Raw genomic sequence first — 20,994 nt, forward strand, 5'->3', positions numbered from 1 at the left:
AAATTGCACTGTAATAAACTGAAGGTAATCACACAAAATACCCTGGTAAGTATACCAAAATGAACTGGAACTCTTTAAAACCTAGCTTGATGTTAAAAGACTTTTAAAAAACTCCTTAAACGTTTACATACCTAGGCCTCGGTAGCAGCAGTGTTGTGACTAGTACGGCTGGCACTGACCGGGGCAAGAAGACAGCTACAAGGATTTGGCCCTGAAACAAGTTTCCATACAGAGGGGTGAAAGTTCACAGGTTATTCTGTGAACAATCATCTCTCTCGTATCCAACCCACTGAACCATAATTTCCATCAAAGCAGCAAACCACTTAATGTCATAAGATGCACAACTATATACATTAGCATGGTCAACAGTCTATTATTTTCACATTTAAAAGTATTAAATGCCTCATTTTAATGGGCATCCACATATATACAACTGCTCAACTCTATCTGTTGATCTGTAAGGCCATTTTTTAAAAAATATTTGAAACGCATCCCCAAAAATCTTATTTCACCTTGTTGGTAAATTTTAATGTTCTGTAGCAGACATATAGCAAAGGCAATTAACTTATCAACAAAGGTAATCAAAACTATTGACAGCTGAGGAAATAGAATACTGTTATTTCCTTCACTGATAAGTTAATGTTTTAAAAAATCACTTTTATACAGTCATAAAACTGTAATCTTTGTTTCCCAGCTTTAGAATTAAATACTGGGGGAGAAAACATGCCAATGATTTGTGACTTGACATTAAGTTCAACAAGGTGCTCTGATGGAAGGAGGCAGCTGTGGAGGTAAAAACATACCCCTGGTTCAGTTCCTTATTTGGTGCAGGCCATGCAGTGTAGATGTATAAAGAGAAAAGTTAGCTGATGCTTGGATATCAACTGCCTTGATGCTACACACCTAGAATGACTTTTACTTACTTCCAGGTTCATCTGCCCCTCTTTTCCAGGAAACAATCCTAAAAAAAAGGGCAACTGTGCAGACAGGGTACAATATAAATCCCCAAAGAACCCATGTTTTCAGTTGTTTGTTCTCTTAATAACTTCACCTATTTTACCCAGTGTGTATGCAACAGAAAAGCTGATTAATCCAATGAGACCCAAATAATACACTATTTACCATTATGTCCAAATAATTTCACTCTAGAAAACAAAAACTCCCTTATGAAGCATTTAAAATGTTTTACTTATTACGGACCAAACTTACTTTTTAACCTAAAAGTACAATACAAAAATATCAAAAAAGAACATATATAATGTTGGGGTTCCTTTTAACTAGTGTTGGGCTACGCTAAACCAAGAAGAGATAAATGAGCATTTGAGCAAGTATCTACAGTACACTTAATGTTTAGTATCTCCATTAGAATTAAATTTTCACTGATTTTCAATTTGCCCAATGACTTCTAAATGTTCTGGTCCATTTTTATAAAATGTTCTTTCCTAAATATTAAGCAAAAATTCTGTTTTTTCTATAATTTAAAGCATGGGCTGATGAACACATCATCATAGTATTGATCAAAATGACTTACTTCCTAATATAAATTTTACATAAAATGTTAAGAATAAAACTATTTAATGATTGCACGACACACTATTTAAGTATCTATAAGCTGCTTCCCAAGACTGGTAATAACTGTGAAGCCAATTCAATCAGGGAAGAGATTCACTTTGTAAAAGTTATAACAGGATGCTATTCACACAATAAACATTAGGGAGAGCACATTGTTACACAAGTAAAATTTTGCAATGGAAACAGAATATATGGGCTGTTAAGTGTGGCTTTTGTTAAACACTATAAGCTTCCTGTCTAACTGAACTCAGATTCAAAACTAGTGTTAAGGAATCAGGGTTTGAGGTATAACTCAGTAGTAGACCCCACACTTAGCATGCATAAAGCCTGGTGTTCGTTTCCCTGTACCAAGGAGAGAAAAATGTTCATTTATAATTGTTCCCAGTAAGATGAAAGCTGCTTCTGAAATACAGTACTACACGAATTAATTTTAACTAAATAAAAATATCAACACCCTTAATAACTAAGTTTTAATTTTTTGTTGACTATGACCATGTACTCACTGTACACATATTAGTATAACTTGTCAAGACACAGGCAAAATGAGGATATGTGTCTTATTAACTTGTCAGAGGATCAACAGATATTATCAAAACTGAAATGTTATCACATTAAATGTCTGAAGCAACCAGTATCATTTTCCAGAAACTCATTCATGAATGGCACTTATCCCAGTTATCTAAAAGATACTCATCACATTGATTACCACTCTGAGGCAATAAGAACCTGTCTCCACTTGACACTTGGGAGTCTTTGAAATTCCAAATTACTTGCCCATGATCACACAAGGAGTCAGGAGTACAGCAGGATAAAGAAACTTTCCCAATCCATTAGACCACGTAGCCTCCCAGTTTCAGTACTGCTGTGTTGCCAGTACTCCTGAAACAAATACCCCATCACCCATCCAACCCACCCACATCCCTTCACCAGAACGCTTTTCTTCAGCAAGCCCTTCTTCACCACCTAAGGCTCCCCCAATAATGAGGCAGCTGTAGGTAGAGTTCACATTTCACTGCAGGAATCTGAGACCAGGTGCACCTACATCTTCACAGCACGAAGTGTCCATCCTCTCCCTTGATTTATATATCCTGTTTTTTCACGAAATCAGTGGTTCTCAAATTGATTCTGTGGATCACCAAAGGCCACCAGGGCCTACATGGTGGTCCACAGATAGTAACTTCCATTCCCTCCCCAGTCCCTTTGCCACCCTTCAGCACTGCCCACCCCACATCCCAGCCATCCTCCCCCAGTTTTCCACTCCCATGGCAAGTTCAACACATGCAGTGCTAACACTAGGGCCTCCCAACCACACGCCGTAATCAACAGCAGACCACCATATAGGAACCTGGGGCTGGAAGTCACAAGAGGCATGAGGAGTACAGGAGCCAAGGGATCTTAGAGGAGGGTGCAGGCACTACTGAGAGGACAAAGACAGGAATAGAGGAATGGAACATTAGGGTGATAGAGGGATTGTGGGGCAGTGATCCACCAAAAATAAACCTGTAATAAAGTATCCCATGATGAAGAAAATTTGAGAACCACTGGTTTGAAATGATTAGGTTAGTCCAACAGGAACTGTGGAATATTCAGAACAGCACCTGACATAGCATTCAAAACAGTTAAATAAAACCACCCCCACCAAAACCAGTACTAACAACCAAGAATAAATAAAAATAACCTTAGAATATAAACTGAGTGGCTCTCTCTCGAGCCTTATTTATACATATGCCACTGTCTCATGATTCCAATCCATCTTCAGTGTCCATCCTGGAGCATATACACACAGCAAATTCAGCAACTTTTGGTTAGAGTCATGGGCCTCTTCATGCATTTTTTATAAAATATTTTTCCAAAAAATTTTAATGATGTACTTTCACACTTTCCTATGTGCACATATTGTGTACCTTTTTAATCCAGGCTTGAGCACCAGTATTGGCGAGCTGTTCTTGTGTCAGAACTTGTACTCCTGTACTTCCTGTGAACTGGCCAGGAATGGAGTTCAGCTGAGCCCAGGCATCAATCTGAAAAAAAGAAGCTGCCTTAACTAAGGAAAACACATCTGATTAAAATGTCACCAATTTTTTTTAGTCACTGATAACAATATAGAAAATAATATAGAAAAATGGTTCCATTCTTGCAAGGGTTGAATAACTGACTTCAGTATTAAACTTTATGAAATTCATGCTAAAAAAAACTCCAGGAATAAAAATTTGGAGAACACATTATGCTCCATTCTTATGAGCACTCCAAATAGGATCAGTAAGCGTTGAATGGTTAATTTAAAACTATGGTTTTTTCTAAACTTCCCAAAAGTCTCAGTTCCAATAATATCAAGAGATGAGGTATTATTTACAAAGTATCACAGAGATGCATGAAAAACAAAGAGACGTGGGTAAAGGATCCTTTTTTAAATCTTTCTGAGATATGGATTCACTATGCACAAGGCCACTAGCTGGCCTTGAACTCAGTAAACCTCCTGCCTCAGCCTTAACTGCTGGGATAGATGATGTGCACCACCACACCTAGCTGGGAGTGAAAATTCTTATTTGCACATTAAAACTGCCACATACCCGTTCTTGAGCACGATTTAACATGCTCATAGCTTCAAGATCAAATGCATTCTCACTGAGTCTTTTCTGAGCAAGTGCACGTTCACTCATTGCAGTAGAGATGTCCACAGGCTAAAAAGAAAACATAGATAATTATCTTAAATTACCACAGCCCCCTAAATTCTAAAGTGCACCTATCTTTAGTTGTTATATGTAAGAAACTCTTACATACTAATAAGCTTATAAAACAGAAGACTAAAAAAACTTTGGAAAGTAGAGGATTAAGTTATGTCATGAAATATCAGAGGTAGTATAACCCAGTCCAAACTGATTTCATTGGATTTTGTACAATACCCAGTCATAATCATGTAGTTTCACTAAGAACTTAAAACTTTAAGTCTTCATGAACAAGTCATTTACTATAGTGAGATCTTTTGCACTACTGCAAATTATATATCTTTTAGTTTTCATGTTAACCTATTACTATAACCTCCAAAAACAATAAGCAAAGATCCTGTTATTTTCTGCAATACGCCTGTAAATTCATCATTCTAGTAGAAAACCGTGTCAATAATCACTCATCAGCACATCTTTGACCTTCTCAAGTTAAACATGGACATAGTTTGGTTGGAAGAACCTAATTTCTTCAGAGACTATATAAAGCATGTAAGTAAAACTTGTTTTCAATTTATATACATTTATTAAAATTATGCGGATGTCCCTAACATCTTCTTAGGCAGGCTTAAATAAGACACTTTAAAATCTTAGGTTTCTACCTTTTAAAACCTTATGCTAGAATTAGGGATGTAGCTCAGTGGTACAGCAATAGCCTAGCATGCTCAAAACCCAGGTCTGTTCCTTGCCAATGAAGGAGGGGAAAATCTTTAATAAGAAAATATTACTTCAACTCTAAAAGAAGTAATCCTTACATTGTCAATTTATCAGATCTGTGAAAGGCCTAATCACAGGGGGAAAAAAAAAAGTCTATAAAATTTTTGGGTTTCTGTCTAAATTAGGAGCACTTTTATCTGTATAAATTCCGATTTTTTTTTTGGTATCATTTAACCCCTTAATATTTTCTAGTTATTTCTCACAGGAAAGTTTATGTAAATTATTTATCCAACATAGTTTTTGCTGTTTAACAGAATGATTAGTAGGTATTTACAAGGAACTCAACTAGTTAAATATTTTTTAAAAAATAGAAGTTAGCTGCAAATAACACTATTGTATAAGCTATCCTCTTAAAAATGATTATATAGCACAGGATACATGACAGAATAATTATGTATTATGCATAAGGATTTGTGGAATTCTCTTCCTACCTTCAGACTTTTATTCACAGTTATTCTTATCTTGCTGAATCACCTGATTGATTCCTTTAAACCAAATTTCCCAAATTTTCATGTCTTCTTAAAATGAAAATGAACTGAATTATCTACTTATACTTTATAGATCTCTTGAAAAGATTTTTCTTACACTAAATTATCCGTACAAATTAAAACTGTAAGAGTACTATAAGGACTACAAGAAAGATTTAAGCAAAGTCGGACTACAACACTGGAAAAAGGTAATTATGTGCATACACACTTCGACTACTTTAAGTGATTTTATCACAATTCAAATCTCTTCTGAGAATCCTGGGACTTAAAATGGGAATTTCAGGCTAAAACCGATGTCACCTAGGCCTACCTCAGATGTTCCCCAAAACTGTCAAATGCTATTAATCAAGGTAATTTCTGAAGGCCCACAAATTGAAAAAAGTAGTTTTGTTTCATGACCTTCCCAGACTTACCCTGATTTTCATAAGCATACTATCAGTGTCGATGTCAGGATGCTTATGCTGTTGTTCTGGAAAGGCTAAACTAAAAATACTGGAAAAAAACATATCTACTCAAAACAATCCTAACCCCTGACCCCTGATCTCCAACAATAAATTAGCTATTAAAATGTACTTAGATGATTCTATAAACTTTTCTAAAATACACCTGTGAATTCATCCTTTTCGAATTGTTAGATTTTTGAACTTTGTCTTTTTTTATCCTGAACAGATATCCTAAATATTTCATTTATCCTCAGACTGAAGCTTCCTTCATATCTCAGTAATTTTTCATATTAATTCACATCTAACTTTGAATTACTTTAACTTTGATAAAATTACAACTGTATCTTACTCAAAAGAATAACTTTTTTTTTTTATGGTAGTACCAGGGATCAAACTCAGGACCTTGCACTTGCCAGGAAAGCACTTGAATTCCACTGAGCTATCTCCCTGGCCCGAGTAAAATGAGTCTGCTCATTTCTCAGCAGACTTACCAAATAACCTGCAAGTTTGTATCAAAAATTTATTTCCAAATAATGACTTGTAAACTCGTATTATTAAATGTGAAAAAAAATTCAACAAGGAGCAAATCAAGATTAACTTCTTTAAACATCAAGAGTTTACATTTCAAAAAGCCTGTTTTACAGCTTTTCAAGGTAATTCAGGCTATGCAATAATGCATTTAAAAATAATATTCTCCAAAGCACTAGTGAATTAAAGAGTCATAGCAGACATTATGTATCAGTTTGAAAACATTAAAAGTACTACAAGTATCATCTAAAACAATACTCTCAATAAAACTTTCTGTAGTGACTAGCTTCTGAGCACTGGAAATGTGGCCAGTGATTAAGAAACTAAATTTGTAGTGCCTGGTAACTACTATGCTGGAAAATGGTGATTTAGAAGCCTGACATTCCTTTAATACTATTTCAAAAGCAGGTCATATGGGGAAGGTACCAAAAAGATGCTAAAAGCTTTCTAACAAATCGAGAAACAAGAGAATAGCAAATTTTTGTTTAATCAACGCGCCTTACATGTTTCTACTGATGGAAACTACTAAAGTTATTTGATCTTTCCATCTTGGCAACAATAGTGAAAACTACTTCTATAATCTACCTGGGCTCTCAGATATAATGAAATATACAATAAACTCAGCACATGTTAACATGCATTTCATGGCCTATATTGTGTATGTTTACCTTTTATACCTTCCTCATATTTTCTTTTTTCTGTATTTTAGGGAAGAGTCTACAGGGTGTCAGGGTCCCACTATTAGATCAGACACAGTGATCCTCCTGTGCTGGGATTACAGGCATGCACCACCATGCCTAGTCTCTCTTCTTTTTTTTTTTCCTGGCAGAACCAGAGATTGAACTCAGGACCCTGTGCTTGCCAGGCAAGTGCTTATTCCACTGAGCCATTTCCCCAGCCCCATGCCCAGTCTCAATTGCTGTCTCAGTGTGCCCCAGGGCAAGCCCAGCACGGCAGGCCCAGGGATTAAACCCCAGGCCCCTGCACCTGCTTGCAGGCACTTTAATCTGCTGAGCTATTTGGCCGGCCGTAACCAGGTTTTTCTCATTTTAAAAACCCTCCTAAATCAACTTACTCTCATTTTGCTAACCTAACTTTTTACATAAATAGAATAAGCACGTTAAGACTTTGTAGGATGTCAGTGTAAGAATATTAAAAGAAAACTGAAGTTTTAATACATGTATGTAAAATTAAAGAAAGTATCAAAGGAAATTTTCAGTAAAATAAAGAAATCTGGTCTATAAAACATTTAAAGTACATAGCAAAAACTTATTTAAAAATCCAAGTCCATATGTAAAAGTAAAGTTTCAAAAAGGCACCACGTACACAATATTCCAGTTATATACTTAATTGGCCTTGTAAAATACTTATTGTATCATTCACAATTATCTAGTGTAAATCCTAATCAGACTAGTCTAACTGTGAGGGAAACAGACTGCTTATTTTAAATGCCTTAAAGAGATACAGTATTAACCACCTAGAACAATATAGGTAGAGAATAACAAAGCCATACATTACACACCCTAGCACTGCATTTAATTTTCAATTAAAATGTTTGTTATTCCAATTAATCTTGCTTTCCTAAACTCTGTACAGTTTCTCAACTTAAAATAATTTTAGTATCAGAGGTAAAAAGATATTTCACTAATACAAATCTAGTACTGAGATAAAGATGACCTGCACATCTAAGCAATCACTTGAGCTGACCCTCTGAACATCTGCTACTAAAACTCACAAAAACTTCGCACTGATGGTTCCAAATACAGTTACTACTCCATTTATGACAAAGAGAACATTTAAATCTACTAATAAGCCTTATTACCAAGAATAACCCAAGGATTATTTTCTAAAAATAAACTAGCTTGCCAAATTTTATTTTAGTGTTTATAAATCAACTATCAAAGTAATTAAACTTCTGTAATCACTCCTTACAGAGGATGACTGGCTGATTTCTGGATAGGAAGACGATGTTATGGCAGAAGGACACAGAGTCCGATGAGTTGTTTTCCCATAAAATATGGATTTATGCTAATTCATCCACAATCTCTATCCACTCATGACAAAGTGCCAAGGTAACTGATGGCATCAGGGATTACAGCAAAGATGATTCGGCCCTTGTGGAGATAAAACCTGAAATCTCTGCCTAGATATTTTACAGTCAAAACTAAAAAACACAAATTCCATTTAATTTTAAATTTATATATTAAAAAATACAAAGTTAAAAAATTGACCATTTAAAAGAACTTTACTTTTAATGTAGAGAACTTTTATTTCAACCCCTAATGTAATCAGAATCAATGCACCCATGAAATATCAAAATATTTCACACACATTGGTATATAGAATATTAATTTTACAAATTTAATAAACTTAGATGGTAGTAAGGAATTCGAGTTAAACATTTTATGTTATACTTTCTCTAGGTGTGTTAACATTATTGCTATGTAAAAGTACAGATCTGAAAGCAAATCACAATCGTGTCCCTTTTTCCTAAAATTTTCGTATTCTTTTGTTTAGAACTGAAGTTAACCAATATATTCTCTAAGAGCTTAGAATTCCATTATCAAATAATATTTGTCTTCCAGAAAGATCCCTCTTCTGTTTCCTTCATTTAGTCCTTGGAATACCTCTTTTTTTGTCTTAATAGGTTTCTTTTTATATCAACAGTAATTCCCTTAAAACTTTTCATTAAAATCTGACAACCACGTTTGAGAAAGGAAGCTAAGTGTCAGTTTTAAAACTAAAAAACATATGAGTATTAAACTTTAAATACACAAACACATTCTCTTCATCCAAAAACAAGTGCGGTCAGGATTTAGTAAACATTTTACCCAGATTCAATGGAAGGAAGTCAAGAGTTTTCTTCTCAGGAAACTCTTAGAATTCTGCAATATTAGGTCTTCGCCTCATTGGCAAATTACTCTCTCAAAGAACCTTCCTAGCTATGTTTATTTAATCAGCAATAAAGTAGTAACTTATAGCATATCAAGATTTCTAATAAGTCTATATAACTTTCTTACCATGGTTTATTTATAACCAGCTACAAGAAAATTAAATCATCTGCAAATGTTTATTAACCCTTCCCTTTTGACATATGCAACTAGCCTGATTTGGGGATTTAACAAGAGAGCTACTCAGTTGGTTCACTAAAATACTGTCCAAACCAGCTGCCCTTCACCTCACTGGTGATGGTATAACTTGCTTCAACTGTTGAATTCCATGTGAACACACACCAACATATTGGACTCTAAGTTGTGCTGGCTAGTTATGTTCAGTTTCACTGTATAGAAAGTGTTTCCTTTTCAAAATGCCACCAATGAAAAAACAAAACAGAAAACCACAGTGTAAATGTCACCTGTGAATAGCTTCGGGAAGAAAGTGCTGCTGTAAGTTTCTGATTTGGGTTCTGTTTACTTTCTGATTTTATAGCCAGGACTTATTTGCAGAACTGTTAAGTGTTTAAAGATGATGATATGGCCAATGTAGGGAACCTCAGTGAAGTTTCTCAGACTTACATCCTATAACTCCAAGAAAAAGAAGCCCATAAGGGCATTAGATACCTAGTCCAATCCTTGGGCGAATGTTAAGGTTTTGGAAAGCAAGGGCTAGAGGTGATGACAACTGTCTATGGTACGATTTGAAACTCCCCCCTCCCCTAATTAGGTCTCCACCCTCCCCAATCCCCAAGCGTGACTTTGCACAACAAGTTAAATAAAAGTAAACTGTTTATTAAAAGATACAGCAAAGGTACAGATACAGAGATACATACAAAGATACAGATATATATATATATATATTTACATATATATACAGTCTTGCTGTTTTCATGTGCACTATATTTAGCAGCACATTATCAGGCGGCATTTTAATGGGGTTGTTTTGACACTTGGCATTGTTAACTGCGTCATTTTGACAAGATACAACTATAGCCTTGTGGAAATTTCAACGCATGATTTCCACTTCTCCAATTTTTAATAGTAGCAAAATGGATAAGGAGAAGGGAATGGAATACCAAGGCTGAACACTAGGTTAAACACAAGAATTCAAAAGGGCCAAGGTAGCACAGAAAATAAAACAATTAAAATTAAAGGCTATCTGACAAACAACCCAGAGAAATGATAAACCATCAGTTAAGGGCAATGGCTATGTACCCAAGATGTTCACATCAACCTACAATGACCTTTGACCTTTTCCAATCCAGTTCTTGTGTTGAACCTGAGGATCTGCCTCTCTCCACACAAGACCTCCACCCAAAAAATTTGCTACCACCAAAATCTAGAGCTATAGAGCCTTGAAGCAAAACGAGAAGCTAAATAGTTGTACCTTGGGCTACCTTCCCACAAATGCATGGAGGGCCCAATGTTGGGTAGGGATGTGATAACACTTTTCTCTGCAATTCGATGCTTTTCACTTTGTGGTTTGTTCCCACAAAGTGAATTGCATCGAGTTACTGTGAAATGAGAAGCTGCGGGTTGTTTCATCTGTCGTTTAACCCGGCCCTGCCGTTTAACCCGGCCCTAAGAAGAGTGAAACAGAATCCAAATCAGATATAAAGTAACAACAAAATGGCAGATTCAGGTATTAAAAAGGAAAAACTACAAAATATTTTTACTTACCTCCGAAGGCAAATTGCTGCTGAAGACGTTATCATCATCTTTGTTTTCTTCACCATTTTTCTCTACAGGAACCCACTCTCCATAAACACTGTCTGCTTCTTTCTTTCGATGCTGAGATCCAGATGACACAGGAAATTCTTTTGTCAATGTTACCTGGCTTTTTGGTGGAGTTGGCTTTGCTGCAGCAATCTTAAAAAAGTAAAAAATAAAAAGTTTAAGTAAAATTCAATATAACAGATATCAATATTAAGCAGACATCATTTTATTATCTCATCATTTAAACCAAAACTTAAAATTCCACTAGACTTAAGTCATTGATTTGTTCTATTTCATCATATGCGCTAATGATCCATTTCACGTAAAGACTATTATTTCATATAATCACCAATACTCACATTTAGATTGAAAAAAATGGGCTTGGGTTCACTGAGTTTAAAGGGATGATGATAAAAAGGAGGTTCTTCTTCCTCTTCATCCGAAACATGAGGTTTATTCACTATTACATCATCGTCTTCTTTACTCTGTGCAATCTGTTTGCATTTCTTTAAAAGTAAAAACAAAAGATAAACCTTATAGTTTATATTGAGTAACAGGGAACTTGTGTACATAAAATCACCTTTCAAAAGTAATCAAAATCATTGTTAGCTTATTAGCTATTACTTAAACACACTGGTCAGTCGGTCAACAACATTTATTGAGCACCTACTATGTGCAGAGCACTGTACTGGGCACTGTCTGGGGAATAAAAAAACAAAACAAAAAAAAAAAGAAAAAAGAAAAAAAAATCATGGTCCCTGCTCAAGGAGCTTACAATCTAAGACAAGAATACATACACATAAAATAATTGAAAAATGTTTTTACAGAGCAACACAATAACAAGTGCAAACTGATATATTACAAATTGGGTGTTTAAGTGCTAAAAGAACAAAAAATTAAAAGAATACAGTCAGGCAGGGCTTGAGAATCAAAGACTAGTCCTTGAAGAATTCTAAGCCATATTTTTCATAGTGAAAAATAAGAACTGGTAGGGAAAAAAAAATCTGAAAAAAGAAAATCATCTGGCAGATGGTGGTAAAAAAGCAAAGGAAAGCTTGTTAAAATGAACAAGAGGACTGAAGATGAGGCTAAAAACAAATATCAAGTATTCATAGGGTTTTAAATAATGAACTTGGGTTTTGTTAAATAATTCAACAGACGCTTTTGCTAGGTCCTTTTTTAAAATTGCAGAGTAAGTATAAATGAGGAAACATTTTTAAAATTTTTAATCCCCAATGAATGGCAAAAATCTGAAACATCTATGACAGCATCATTTACTCCACAAATGTTCCACAGGTTGAGTCTCTTAAGGGATAGAACCTAGGCCAGAGATACAGCTCAGTGGCACAAGCGCCTGCCTGGTAAGTGCCACGTCAAGTTCTTCAAGTCCCAGGCCAAAAACAAAAACAAGAATAAAACTTAGAAATGGAAAATAAGGCATGATGGAAAGGGTGCAATTGATGCAGCCTGACACAAACTAAAGTCAATTCCTTCCTGAGTAGCAAAGGAATCGACTCTTATTACTGGACTTTATAAAAAGTTCAGAGTAAATTTGGGGAGGACTCGTCTCTATATAAGCAAAAGTCATCACATCTACTATCAATTGAAAATATTACAATAGAATAAAAAGCTCAATTAGCCAAAAACACAGAATATACCAAGCATGTAACCAAGAGAAAACACAACATACTGACAGTGGCAGGCTGGCATAAGGCTAGCCAAGAACAAGTTTCAATATATGAAACAATGTATTTCTGGATCCTAGCAGCAATATTTCAGCATCCCCCAACATAATAAAACAAAGCCTCCCCAAAAAAGCCTCCATTGAAAAGATCCACTTTTTTAAAAACAAAAATAAAGTGTATTTAAAATATATGCACTGCCAAAACCCGAATCGCAGGAAGAACTGATAATGGCCGGCCATTATCGCCAATGGCTGGTACCAAACAGCCAAAACCCGAAATGTTGATGCGAAAGAAGTTCCTTTCAGGCAATGGCCAGCTATTGTCAATAATTTCCAAGCTCCGGTGGCAAAAGATCATTTCTGAAGATTGTCTGTGTCTTTGCGTATATGCAGTACACTCGTGGCGATCAGTGAACACGTCGTGAATGGAAACGAAACTGTAGGCGAGCTTCTGCGTGTTGCTCACTCAACACCTCCTCCATTCAAACGAACGGTCCCACTCCTCAGTCAGTTTGGCTTCTAAAACTGGAAAGCAAAAGTAATGGGAAGTAACTTTTAGCTAGCGGAGCTTAGCCATCCCGGATAATGGCCTGCTAAACAGAGCTTCTGCCGCTGCCACATCTGTATTTCGGGTTTTGGCCACTCGGTGCCAGCCATTATCAGTTCAGCCCACAATTCGGGTTTTGGCACGCTCCAGAGTCAACATCCCTGGAATAATCCACTTAACAATGACAACGAATTCTATCCAGCTTACCTCAGTTAGTTCTTCTATAGTAGCTCCTCCTGATTTTTTAGCAACTTTCTCTTCTATTGTAGGTGGAGGTGCAGGCTTTAGGTTTGGCGGTAAGGGAACACCAGCCTTAGCACACATGGCAGCTGCATTAGCTTTGGCTATTTCAAGTAACTGTGCCTTATCTGTGAAAGGAAAAAAGAAGTAGTTCTCCTAAACGCTATTATTATTAAGTTTCATATCTTAAAAACATTCAAGGCATCAATTTTCTGCCCTACAATATGGCTGTAATCAAACCCCTTTCTGGTTCACTTTTCACGTGGTGGTTCTTAAAGAACTGAGTTTCCATTAAAATATTACATAAAAGTTAACATTTATAAAACTGTGATGATCATACAGCCACACAAGATTCTAACAAACAAACCTACCAAAGCCAATTTCCAAAAATATGATGACCTTAAAGATGCTCTCTTAACTCTGACAATTTAAATCACTTGAGGCCAAGTTGCATCTCTTCTAGCAAGTTCTTTTGTTTTTTTTTTTTGTTTTTTGTTTTTTTTTTTAATTGTGTGTGTGGCCAGCACAGCCCACCAGAGGGGGGGGCTGGCTGGCATGTGGTGCTGGGGGATTGAACTGCGGTCCCTTTGTTTTTGCTAAGCTTGTTCTAAGTAGGTGCTTTAGACCACTGAGCCATCTCACCAGCCCCTCTAGCAAGTTCTTGTTAAGCTAGAATTAACATTCCTCACCATTGTGTTCCTTAAGTGCTTCATCTATACCAGCACTATAGGCATTATCATATTCTACCCTTTTTGGCTGTTTTCTCTCTTTTTTTTGGCAGAACTGGGGATTGAACTCAGGCCCTACTGAGCTACCTCCCGTCTTCTCATTTGGTTAAAACACCATATACATTTTTATACACATCTGCTTCACAAACTTGTAATCAATTTTTGGGTATTGCACAGTTCCCCTCCACATGCAATATGCACACTACTACTCATCTCTGCATACTACTTTTAAATCAGGAAAAATTAGAACATTTAAGACATGCTTCCTTATTAAACTTACTTGCAACAATGTATGTTGGAATATACATAACTGCACATACCCTATCTGTTTTTCACTTAACAGGACTTTTCGACCCGTTTCTACTTTCTATTTTTGGTTAAAGACAAGTCAATAAAATAAGACATTCAAATATGAAAACATTTTGCATCTAACATACTCCAAAGCAGGTCTTTCAATATAATTATGACTTATGCCTATCCCTATGGGCTCTTCCCATCTTCTAGTTATCCCTGGAGCTTGATCTAAACACAGTCTCACCCATTGAACTACCAAAAAAATATTCCATTTGATTCACAATCAGAAAAACATAAACTCATTTTCCACTGTAAAATTTTCAACTCACCCAAATCTGTCAGACGTTCTCTTTCAGAAGACCTGGATCTTTTACGTCGGATGGGAGATCTACTAAACCTTCTTCTTAAGGGTGTTCTTGACCGCCTTAATCTGACTGGAGATATACTGAAGCTTCGCCTTCTTACTACAGACCTTGATCTCCTCCGACGGCTGGGGGTGCGGCTCCTTCGACTGGGGGTGCGGCTCCTTCGGCTGGGGGTGCGACTCCTCCGGCTGGGGGTGCGGCTCCTCCGGCTGGGGGTGCGGCTCCTTCGGCTGGGGGTGCGGCTCCTTCGGCTGGGGGTGCGACTCCTCCGGCTGGGGGTGCGGCTCCTCCGGCTGGGGGTGCGGCTCCTCCGGCTGGGGGTGCGGCTCCTCCGGCTAGGGGAAATGCTAAAACTCCTCCTTCTACCCACAGACCTAGACCTTCTTCTCCGACTCGGAGTGTGACTCCTACTCCGACGACTTGGGGTTCGACTTCGGGCTCTTCCTGTCTTTCGGTTATCCCTGGAGCTTGATCTTTTTCTTTTCCTTTCCCGGGACTTGGATCTGTGCTTTGGAGATCTTTTGCGCTTCTCTTTTGATGCAGATCTTCTTCCTCTAGACTTTGATCTTGACCTGCTGCTCCTTCTCCTTCGTCTTGAACGTGACCGTGAACGGGTTTGAGATCGATGAGACTTGGACTTAGAAGACCTCTTCCTTGCCCTAGAACGAGACTCACTGGTTCGCTTACGCGACTTGTGTTCAGAAGATTTGGAACGCTTACTCCGAGATCTTAATGAAGAGTCTCTTTTCTTTTCTTTCTCACCCTTGTCACGATTTTTATTTTTCTTGCTTTTTTCATGTGTATCCTTAACTTTTACAAAAATTTCATAATCATCTTTTTCCTCTGATGATGATTCTGAAGCTCTTTCTGGTATACTAATTACAACTGGACTGGCAGCTGATTTGTCACGTTCAACTTCACTTGGAAGTAAAGGTCCTTCAATACCAGCCCTAAGGCTTGTAAGACGTTCCATGTCCTTAGGAAGTAATGGTCTCACTAAGTCTGCTTCATTAATTTCATCAATGTTAGCACAAAATCCTGAATCAGACACCACTTCTTTAGCAGGGAGAGATACTTCTTTATTTTCTCCACTCTCTTTAGGGCTAAGAGCAATTGGTAACGTCTGGTCACTCTCTTTTACAGATGTTTCTTCTGTATCCTTACTAACAAGATTAGATGGTAAATCAAGATGAATGTCTTTAGCAGGCAAAGGTCCCTCTATGTCAGCTTCACTAACACCACCAGGGCTGGTAGAAATTACCATGTCATGTTCAGTATCTTGAGCAGTTATAGAAATGTCATCATAATTATTAATTGCAGTGAGAGCAGATGCAGTGACAAACTCGATGCCCTTACTAGTGCCTGTTGTACCAGGTTCCAGAGCAAGAGGACCAACAGAAGACAGAGATCCTTCTACATCAGTTTCACTAACACCAGGGCAGGTATCCAATATTATACCTTGCTTAGTTTCACTGATGGGCAAAATTTTCTCTTCATCAATTCTATTATCATTATCGATGCTAACAATAGACACTGTATTACTTTCCATAGCTTTAGCAATTAAATGATTATTTACAGTAAGGTCTAAATTTATATCACGTTCACTTTCATAAGAGTCACTTTTCAGGTGTCCTTCAGCATGTGGCTCTTCACCTGAATGCAATGGATTCTCCTGTATACCAATCTCTGGAGCAAGATTTTGATCACAAGACAGTGAATTCATTCCTTTTGTAACATGTGACGATATAACACTAGATTCTGCTAGCACTGGTGTAGGCTCTAAAGCCATCTCAGTTGGTATTACTTGAGCCTGTTCTGAGACAGTGACAGCAGGCTCTGAGACAGTCACAGTATACTGCTGGACAGAAATGCATGGTTCTGAAACAGTCACAGCTGACTGAAGGACTGGTACTGCTGGTTCTAAGACAGGCACAGTAGGCTCAAGGGCAGAAACCACTGACACAGGAACAGTTACATACTCCAGCTCAGCCACACTTGGAGGCTCCAAAACAGCCACAGCTGGTGGTTCTGGCTTTTGAATGGCAGGTGGTTCTGGGGCAGTCATAGCAGGTGACTCTGGAAAAGGCATAGCAGGCGACTGTGGGACAGTCATGGCAGGCGATTCTGAGACTGGAACAGCAACAACAGGTGTCTCTGCAACAACTATAGCAGGAAACTCTGAGACAGCCATGGCTGGAGACGCTGGAACTGCCACAGCTGGCATCTCCTGAATGTTCTCTGCTGGCTCTGGAATGGTTACTGCTGGCTCCACTAGGGACATGGATACCTCTGAAACAACATGTCCTTCAAATTTCATGGACTCCAATGTTTCTATCGTCTCTGTTACAACTGGAGGCTCTGATGTTAACACAGTTGCTTCCGCTGATATGGGAGTTTCAGATACCATACAAGTCACCGGTCTCTCTGTAACTTCATTTTCTGCTGCTATAGCAGACTCAGCAGGTGTTGACGTAACTGAAGATTCTGGCTCTAGCGGTGGTTCTGGAATAGTTACAACTGCCTCTGACACTAACACTGAGGGCTCTGATCCCGACACTGAATAATTAGTAGGCACTGCTGATGGTTCTAAAATCTCACTTTGATCCACAGGCGGCTCAGGATGTGATACACTCTCCTCAGGAGGTAATGCTGGCATTTCTGCAGACCAAGTATTTTCAGTTGTCAATGCTGACTGCTCTGTGGGTAATGCTGAACCCTCCGGTGGTTCTTCTGGAGGCAACGGAGGAGTCATCGGTGGCTCCTCGGGTGGCAATGGTGGCATTGTTGGGGGCTCTTCAGGAGGCAAAGGTGGCACCATATATGCCTCTGTATACGTATCAGTGTAAGAATCAGTGTAAGAATCAGCTGCCATAGACATCATTGAACGATCAGCAGTGTAAGATGACATCATAGACCGGTCAGCTGCAGAGTACGATGACATCATGGACCGGTCAGCTGCAGAGTACGATGACATCATAGACCGGTCAGCACCCATAGACATCATAGATCGATCAGCCATTGGGGACATCATGGAACGCTCATAAGCTGACATCATAGAGCGTTCATAAGCTGACATCATAGAGCGTTCAGCCATGGGAGACATCATAGAGCGTTCATAGGCTGACATCATAGAGCGTTCATAAGCTGACATCATAGAGCGCTCAGCCATAGGGGACATCATAGACCTCTCATAAGACATCATAGAGCGTTCATAAGATGACATCATAGAACGTTCTGCAGCATAGGACATCATCATAGAACGTCTAGATGCTAACATCAGGGGTCTAGGTGCTAACCTATATGGCCTAGGTGCTATCCTGTAGGACCTAGGTGCTATTCTATAGGGTCTAGGTGACATCCTATAGGGATCAGGAGTTAGTCTGTAGGGATCATGACCTAATCTGTAAGGGTCCTGTCCTAATCTATAAGCATCATGACCTAACCTATATGGGTCATGACCTAACCTATAGGCATCCTGAGCTAACCGATAAGGATCCTGAGCTAACCTATAAGGATCAGGAGATTTAGAATCCAACATAGAAGAATCCTGGGTACTAGATGCTAACATCTGGGCATCCATGGTACCAGACGCTAACATCTGAGCATCCATGGTGCCAGAAGCTAACATTTGAGAATCCATAGTGCCAGATGCTAACATCTGGGAGTCCATGGAGCTGGTTGCTAACATCTGGGAGTCCATGGAGCTGGTTGCTAACATCTGGGAGTCCATGGAGCTGGTTGCTAACATCTGAGAGTCCATGGAGCTGGTTGCTAGCATCTGGGAGTCCATGGAGCTGGTTGCTAGCATCTGGGAGTCCATGGAGCTGGTTGCTAGCATCTGGGAGTCCATAGAGCTCGTTGCTAACATCTGGGAGTCCATGGAACTGGTTGCTAACATCTGGGAGTCCATGGAACTGGTTGCTAACATCTGGGAGTCCATGGTGCTAGAGGCTAACATCTGGGAGTCCATGGTGCTAGAAGCTAACATCTGGGAGTCCATGGTGTTGGATGCTAGCATCTGGGAGTCCATGGTGTTGGACGCTAGCATCTGTGAGTCCATGGTGTTGGATGCTAACATATGGGTCTCCATTGTGTTAGAAGCTAACATATGGGATTCTTGGGCCATCAAGGGATCCACGCCTACTGTTACAGAAGTCTCCCCAACTAATGTAGTAGGCAGCTCCTGTGCTACCGTATTATAGGATTCCAGCGCTGTCGTCGAGGGCACCTCCAGGGACTGCGACACGGTCATCGTGGACAGCTCCGATGTTGTCACCACAGACTGAACAGAGATCTCCAGCGCCACAGTTGCCACAGGCTGCCCAGGCAACTCTGGCGCCCCAGGCTGCCCAGGCAACTCCAGTACCCCTGTTGCCAGAGGCTGCCCCAAAAGCTCCAGTGCTCCAGCTGCCCCAGCCTGCCCCGAGAACTCCAGTGCCCCAGCTGCCATGAGCTGCCCAGGCAACTCTAGTGCCCCAGCTGCCACAGACTGCCCTGACAACTCCAGTGCCCTAGTTGCCGAAGACAGCCCAGGCAACTCTGGCACCCCAGTCACTGAAGGCTGCCCAGACAACTCCAGTGCTGTTGTTGCCACTGGCTGTCCTGGCAACTCCAGCACCATTGCTGCCTCAGGCTGCCCCAGCAACCCTGTTGCCGTTGTCACCTCAGGATGCCCAGGATGTTCCACCGCTGTCATCCCCACAGGCTGCTCGAACTCTGTCGTCGTCACAGGTTGTTCGGTCAACTCCATTGCTACTGTTACCGCAGGCTGCCCAGGCAACTCTACTGTTGCAGACACTGTTGGCAGCCCTGGCAACTCTTGTGCCGTCACAGGTGGCTCTGGTACCTCCTGTGGGGGCTCTAACCCCATAGATGGTGCTAGAGGCCCTGGCAATTCCTGCGACAACTGTGGCACTGGTGTCACAGAGGAGGGCCCTGGCAACTCAGGCACTGCTGTCGCAGGGGGCCCTGGCAACTCAGGCACTGGGGTAGAAAGGGGCCCTGACAACTCTGACACCAGGGTGGCAGAGGGCCCAGGTAACTCCAGCTCTGGAGTCACAGAGGGCCCCTGCAACTCCGGCATGGAGGTCGCAGGTGGCCCCGGTAACTCCAGCACTGAGGCCACCGACGACTCCGGCAGCTCCAACGCTGAGGTCTTGGGGGGCAGCTCCAGCAAATCCTGAGGTCTTGTCATGGATGGATCTGCAATCTCTGATGGTACAGGATGCTCTGGCAATCTTAGCACTTCAGTTGCAGATGACTCTGGAAAATCCTTTGTTGTCAACGTGCTTGGTTCAGGGTGCACCTCAGTAGATGTCTCTGCTATCACATGGGTTTCAGATGGCTCTAGTTCTTTCGCTACTGGAGGCTCAGCCAACATGCTCGTTGATGGCTCTGGAGATGTGTGCTCCAAAGACTTCAGTGCAGACTTCATCTGATACTCCACAGGCATTGTTGGAACTGGCTCAGATGACTTCAGCACTACTGCTGTAGGCACCGGTGCTGTTACAAAGGAATCCACAATCTTTGTCACAGATGGTTCCAATGTTAGTGCCATAGACTGCTCTGAGATTACAGATGAAGATCCAACTGATATTTCTGCAGTTTTTGTAGCTGGTTTCAGAGTTTCTAGGATGTGTGGATCTGATAACTCCATTGATGATATGGGAGGTTCTAGCCCAACTGCAGAGGATTCACTGGTCTCAGATAGGCCAAATGCTCTTATAGGATGCTCTAGTGCCATTGATGAAGGTTCAGAATCAAGCTTTAAAAAGGAATCAGACTCTAAATCTATGTTCCCATCATGATGAGACTTCAGCTTTGACTCAGATTCTTCTGGCTGTCTCTTATATTTTTTTTCCTTTTCTTTCTTCTTCTTCTTCTTTTTGTTTTTGTGCTTTTTATGTTTCTTTGCTTTTTTGCTGGGAATTTCATCTGTAGGATCTGTTTGTACAGATACACATCTACTTTTTCTGGAGGCCTCTTTCAAGTCTGAAAATAATGGAAATTATTT

The 20,994-nt window shown here is 39.6% G+C and overlaps 1 protein-coding gene across 7 annotated transcripts in view; it reads right to left on the bottom strand.

Moving 5' to 3' along the window:
* Son (SON DNA binding protein) overlaps nt 1-20,994 on the bottom strand; it is a 32,081-nt gene that overhangs the window by 3,922 nt on the left and 7,165 nt on the right. For 2 of the 7 annotated variants that reach the window (XM_023705560.1, XM_023705561.1), the window contains exons 3-8: nt 14,946-20,972; nt 13,562-13,722; nt 11,483-11,629; nt 11,088-11,276; nt 4,143-4,253; nt 3,477-3,593 (exon numbers count right to left, since the gene is read on the bottom strand). In XM_023705560.1, coding sequence (XP_023561328.1) covers nt 3,477-3,593; nt 4,143-4,253; nt 11,088-11,276; nt 11,483-11,629; nt 13,562-13,722; nt 14,946-20,972 — 6,752 coding nt within the window. Of the gene's footprint in view, nt 1-130; nt 212-1,471; nt 2,990-3,476; nt 3,594-4,142; nt 4,254-10,242; nt 10,989-11,087; nt 11,277-11,482; nt 11,630-11,727; nt 13,333-13,561; nt 13,723-14,945; nt 20,973-20,994 lie in introns of those variants that run through there. The other 5 variants (XR_002818959.1, XM_023705562.1, XM_023705564.1 and 2 more) reach the window with 5 other exon arrangements.

The sequence above is a fragment of the Octodon degus genome, unplaced genomic scaffold (genome assembly GCF_000260255.1).
Source record: "Octodon degus isolate 3935 unplaced genomic scaffold, OctDeg1.0 scaffold00225, whole genome shotgun sequence".
Taxonomy (NCBI): domain Eukaryota; kingdom Metazoa; phylum Chordata; class Mammalia; order Rodentia; family Octodontidae; genus Octodon; species Octodon degus.